The following is a 6,304-nucleotide window of genomic DNA, read 5'->3' as shown; positions in this document are numbered from 1 at the left end:
TTAAAATTTCATTCATATTGATGATATTAAGTTTATAAATAATGGTAGTAGGAATTAAAAGTTTTATTTTTTTTTCTATAGGGGACAAGTACGCACATTGAGACGGTCTGTAAAATTTTATTAAAAATAATTGAAATCCTGCGATGAATTTTTATTATTTATGAAAATAATTATAAATAGTTGCTAAGAAATTTATTATAATTTTCAAAAATAATTGAATTCCTAAAAAACATGTTATTATTCAGGAAAATAATTGAATAGTTGCTAATAATTTTATTATGATTTTCAAAAATAATTGAATTTCTAAAAAACATTTTATTATTTAGGAAAATAATTGAATTCTTGTGAACGATTTTATTAGAATTTTTTAAAATAATAATTGAATTTACGAGACGAAATTTATTATTTTTAAAATTAATTGAATAGTTGAAAAGAATTTTATTAAAATTTTCAAAAATAATTGAATTCCTGAAAAGAATTTTATTATATTTATAAAAATAATTGAATTATTGCAAAAAACTTTATTTGTGAAAATAATTGAATTTTTCGATTAAATAATTTTAAGTAGTATTAAAAATAATTGAAATTCCTAGATAAGTTTTATTATTTATGAAAATAATTGAATTCTTACTTAGAATTTTATCAAAAATTTTTTAAAAAAAATTGAATTCCCATGAAAAATGGGAAATAAATAATTATTTTATATTATAAGAATATTGTTACAGTAACTTCTTCAAAATCATTTTCAAATCAATTTTTATTATAAAATTCTACGAGAAATAAATTATTTAAGTACAAAAGTAAATTATTTATTGAATAATTGAATGTTTCTTAAAATTTAATTCTTACGAAGAATTTTATTAACAAATTTTCAAATAATTAAATTCTTTTCAAGAATTTTAATAAAAAATTTTTAAATTGTATTAAAAATAATTAAAATTCTGTGATGAGTTTTATTATTTCTGAAAATAATTGTATAGTTGCTAAGAATTTTATTCTCATTTTTAAAAATAATTAAATTCCTGAGAAGAATTTTATTATTTATGAAAATAATTGAATTATTGTGAACGATTTTATTAAAATTTTTGACAATAATTGAATATCTGTGTGGTATTTTATAAAATTTTTTTGAAAATAATTGAATTACTGAAAAATATTTTATTATTTAGAAAAATAATTGAATTCTTGCGATCGATTTTTTTAGAATTTTTTAAAATAATTGAATTTCTAAGACGAAATTTATTACTTTTAAAAATAATTGAATTCTTGGGAAGAATTTTATTAAAATCTAAAGGAATAATTGTATTTTGTATTTAAAATAATTGATTTCTTACGAAAAATTTAATTAAAATATACGAAAATAATTGAATTCCTGTAAAAAAATTCTAATATTTTTGTAAATAATTGAATTCTTCCAAAGAATTTAAAAAAAAACATTTTTTTAAATAATTGATTTTTTCGAGAAATTGAAATTAAATTTTTAAGAATAATTACATTTTTTAGCAATTCCTGTAAAATTTTATTAAAAATAATTGAAATCCTGCGATGAATTTTATTGTTTAAGAAAATAATTGAATAATTGCTAAGAATTTTATTATAATTTTACTAAAAATAAGTGAAATCCTGCGATGAATTTTATTCTTTAAGAAAATAATTGAATAGTTGCTAAGAATTGTATTATAATTTTTTTTGAAAATAATTGAAATTTTGACAAGATTTAAGTTATTTAAAAAGAAATTTTTATCAGAAATTGAAAAAATTGAAAATTCAGAATTTTGTCATGAATTCTAAAAATTTAATTTTTTCAGAACTTTTAATAAAAATTCCTAACTTACAAAATCATTTTCAGATATTTTCAAAATACGTTCAGAAATTTTGAAAAAGGTGTCCTTTAATTAATTGCAAAAAATAAAATTTCTAAATTTTTCATTCGATAAATTTCCAATAATTAAAAATTCATTGCGAAAAACAACAATATAATCTATTCTATACACTATTGGTATTGAGTAACAATCACCTTAATTGTATGTTTAAAAATAATATTTGTCAAAAATATTTAGAATGTTTAAAATCGTGACTTTAAAATTAATTTTTCAAAATAAATGTATTTTAAAGGTAAATTTAATAAATAGAAGTATTTTAAATATACGGAAAAAATTTGAAAATAAAAGAATACGCTATTCTCTTTGAATAGAGAAACTAAATTTTTTTTGTCTTGTATTTTTCCTTTACGTGATTTTGAAAACATTACAAGAAAACTAAACATTTATTGTATAATATTCACAGTATAAATACCGCAACGAAAATTTGTAAAATTATCAATAGTTTTGACGAGAGATTGAAACAAGTTTGCTAAATAGGAAAATTGTTTACGGAAAGAAAATATTATTCTCTAAATCAGCATTGTTCATAATATTTGCTGCCTGTAATTATAATTTTAGTTATTTACTTAAAAATAAATATTTTTAAATAAATTATTTTCTTAAAAAAAGTTCAGTTTTAAATAATTTCTTTATTTTAACTAAAAATTTCATAAAAATTATTAATTATTAATTTATTATATTATATCACTATATTTATAGACTGAAAAAAATTTATTTATCTCAAGTAACCGATTATTTCTCTATTATTATCAAATAAATATTTACTTGAATCAAATTTTTTTTCAGTGCATTATTATTAAATTATTTTTATTTAATTAATTTATTAATATTATATTTTTCTAATATTAATATTAATATAAATTAATATAATTAATAATACTATAATATTATATTATTATACTAGTATTATTTTTTTATTATATTATTATTATTATTTTGTGTTATTACAAGTTACGCGCTTAATTCTTGAAGAACTATCATAAACTTATTACTTAGAAATTATTTAATGAATAATTTTACTTAAATATTTCAAAGTTAATTGAATTTTAAAAGAGTCGCGTTTACAATTTTCGTAAATAGATGAACTTCAAAAGAATTTAATTAGAAATTTTAAAGAACTTAGATTTTTGCAAGAATGTTAATAATTAAATTTCTATTGAAAGTAGTTAAATTTTTTAATATATATATTTAATTAATAATTAAGAATAATGGATTTCTGGATATGCTTTATCTGATAAAAATGCAAAGTAACCTCACAAAGTGGTATATATAAAAAATTTGTAAATAAAAATTAAAAAATGATACAGAAAGCCAGCAGCAATTTAAATAAGTACTAATTTGATACTAAACATTATAGAGGAAGAAATAAATACAAAATCCTTGGAAAATACTAAGTATACTGAAAAAGAAAAAAATTTATACAATGTTGAATCAACAAGGATCAAGAAATTGTTATAATTCAGGTAATTCTAATGTTTTGTATAAAATAATTTTATTCATACTTTATAATTAAAATCATAGATAAAGAAGATGTTTAATTGTTTTAAGATATATAATTTGCTTATTATAACTATTGTTATTGTATTTAAAAAATATTTTCAGGAATTTCGTCGAAAATTTTTTATTTTCTATTTATTTTTCTATTTTTACTGGATGTAAGTAAGACTCAAGAAGCAGATTGTGACTTGTATCAGTTTGTAAATTTGGGGTCTCTTTATTATATTTATAATCTTGAATATCCAGATTATGTCACTGGAACCAAATATTGCAGATTTAGGGCCGAGGCTCCTGAAGGTTATCGAATTTTGCTTGAATGTGAAGATATAAATATACCATCATCGGTAAGATAAATAAATATTTTTATGTATTTAAAGTATTTAAACATAATCTGAATTTTGAAAAAAAAAGCTGTAGCTTTTTGACTTAACAAATTTTAGAACTTTCGACAAAAAAATTTAATTAATATTTTAAATATTGACTGCTTTTATTTTCTATTTAAAAATATTAACAATTATTTTATTAAAATTTCATATTTCAGCTTCTGTGTTTGAATCAATATTTAAGTATTAATACTAATCCTGATAGTATATTAAGTATTCCATCGATTTTTTGTGGAATTGGAACAATGACCATGAGCTCAGTTAATAATAAGATGACAGTTATATATCGTAGTTTGCCAACAGGTAGACCAGCAAGATTTTTCTGCAATGTAACTTCCGTTGCATGAATCCTAATGGACACCCAATATTTTAAACTTAAAAATAATTTTTAAAACATATCATAATTTTATGACTTAGAATTATAGAATTAAATATACAAGTGAGAAATTAATGTATTGTCGACGACTACTTGAAATTGTTCTTTGGTTTTTAATAAAATTAATATAATAATGAATTCTTGAAAAATACTCTCTAAATCTGAATTAGTAGATATTGACTAATTCAAATACGATGGATTCGTTTACTGTGAATTAGTCAAAGTTTACTATAATTGAATTTGTAATATGGAGGCTATTAAATAAATTAGTAACTTTACCTATTAAATGAATTAATGAGTTTCTAACTAAATATGACAGTAAAAAAATGTTATTTTAGGTAAAGAAAGTTATTATTTTTTTCCGTGGAGTTTCCATGGAAATTCTACAAGTTTTTTATTTTTAAAATATTTTAACATTTTCAGAGTTGCCACAGGTCAGGGAAATGCCAGGAATTTTTATTAAAGTACTGGAAAAAATTGAATTTAGAAGAAGTTACGAATGATTGTAGAAATTCAATTATTTTCAAAAGTATGCCCTTAAGAAAAAATTATATCAAAATTTTTAAAAATAATTACATTTTTCGAAAAAATTATTTTAAATTGTATTAAAAATAATTGAAATCCTGTAAAGAATTTTATTATTTATGAAACTACATAATTTTGAATTCTTCCAACGAATTTCATTGAATTTTTTTAAATAATTGAATTCTTGCATAGGATTTTATTGCATTTTTTAGACATAATTGAATACTTTTAAAGCATTTTATAAAAATTGAAAAGAACAATTAAATTATTTAGAATTATTTCATTAAAATTCTATTAAAAATAATTGAAATCCTGTGAAGAATTTTATTATTTAGGAGAATAATATTGAATCATTGTAAAGAATTTTTATTATATTTTTTTTTTTAAATAATTAAAGTCCTGTAAAGAATTTTATTATTTATGAAAATAGTTGAATTCTTGCAACGAATTTTTATATAATTTTTTTTTAAATAATTGAAATCCTGTAGAGAATTGTATTATTTAGGAAAATAATTGAATTCTTGGAACGCATTTTCGTACATTTTTTTCAAATAATTGAATTCTTTGAAGAAATTTTATTAAAATAGCAGAGTTTGAAAATATTTGAATTTCAGTGAAGAATTTCATTGTTTTGTGAAATGTAATTGAATTTTACTCATAAATTAGTTTAAATCACTATTTATTAGTAAAAGTTACTAATTCAAAAGCAAATAGTCAGTCACTAATTTTAATTTGTAAACATTTTTACTAATTTAAATTCGGAGAGTAAAAAAAAATTGTGACTACAAAAAAAAAGTAATAATATTTTACTTTTAATTAGGGAAGACTACTGATATAAATTAGTAATTTAATTAATGATTCCAATTGTAAACCAAATTTTCAAAAATTAAAAATTGAAATTCATCAGTAGAAATTGTTTACATTATGAATTTTCCCATAATAAACAATGTCATTAATTAGATTATAAAATATCGTCACGCAGATATGAATTCTTGCATCTTGAATTTGAGATTTAGCGCAGTTAATGCAAATTTTCCCCGCATAAATTAGAGTAGTGTTTAGAATAATCGTTTTACAGTCTTGACATGTCTGATGAAGCTATACATTGGTGTTTAAATTCAGAAAATACACATTTACACACGCACACACGCACACACTCGCAAAATCTTTTGACAAATTTGTCGTGAGAAAAGCATTTCTTAACCAAGCTGAGATTGTTTCTAAATAGAGGGATTCTATAGTTTATGCGCCTCCACTCATCTGATATATGATGGTCATATATTCTCCCAAGTTTCAAGCTTTTCCAGAGCTCCCTCTCGACTTTAGTAAGTGGAAGGGAAGACCTATAGTTGTTTACGCCACAATCCCTTCATTAATATCCGCCAACTGACCTTTCCCCGTCTTCCAAAATACATTTTGTGGTTTCATTCAACTCGCGAATAATTACTTCATTTCTATTTTCTAATTTAGTCGCACAACCTTTTTTTGCACCTGCCACACACACACAGAAAAAAGAGACACCGAGAGAAAAATAGTAAAATTAAACGAATTGGATTGAAAATACTTTGTCTAATTATTATTGTTGCTGTTACTAATCTTATTGCTATTGTTTATTTTTATTCTATTCAATTTTAGTGAAT

General features: G+C 20.4%; 1 protein-coding gene across 2 annotated transcripts; it reads left to right on the top strand.

Moving 5' to 3' along the window:
- Window positions 1–2,311: 2,311 nt before the first annotated feature.
- Window positions 2,312–4,553, top strand: LOC122508410 (venom serine protease 34-like). Of its 2 annotated transcripts, none has more exons than XM_043621733.1 (4): window positions 2,312–2,425; window positions 3,241–3,350; window positions 3,481–3,724; window positions 3,922–4,553. In XM_043621733.1, the coding sequence occupies exons 2-4, from the start codon at window positions 3,307–3,309 to the stop codon at window positions 4,108–4,110; spliced, it is 477 nt and encodes a 158-aa protein (XP_043477668.1). In that variant the 5' UTR covers window positions 2,312–2,425; window positions 3,241–3,306; the 3' UTR covers window positions 4,111–4,553. The 2 variants fall into 2 exon arrangements, with proteins under 2 accessions (XP_043477668.1, XP_043477669.1); XM_043621734.1 differs by having other exon boundaries at window positions 2,336–2,425; window positions 3,241–3,346; window positions 3,486–3,724.
- Window positions 4,554–6,304: the final 1,751 nt, after the last annotated feature.

The sequence above is a fragment of the Leptopilina heterotoma genome, unplaced genomic scaffold (assembly GCF_015476425.1).
Source record: "Leptopilina heterotoma isolate Lh14 unplaced genomic scaffold, ASM1547642v1 Lhet_54, whole genome shotgun sequence".
Lineage (NCBI taxonomy): Eukaryota > Metazoa > Arthropoda > Insecta > Hymenoptera > Figitidae > Leptopilina > Leptopilina heterotoma.
Note: the sequence above shows the minus strand (reverse complement) of the source record. Positions and strands in the feature narration are given on the sequence as shown.

Coding starts and splice junctions, on each gene's coding strand:
- LOC122508410 (XM_043621733.1), top strand. CDS start 3,307: ATGTTGAATCAACAAGGATCAAGAAATTGTTATAATTCAGGTAA. Junction 3,351..3,480: donor AATTGTTATAATTCAGGTAA/TTCTAATGTTTT, acceptor TTAAAAAATATT/TTCAGGAATTTCGTCGAAAA. Junction 3,725..3,921: donor ATATAAATATACCATCATCG/GTAAGATAAATA, acceptor TTCATATTTCAG/CTTCTGTGTTTGAATCAATA.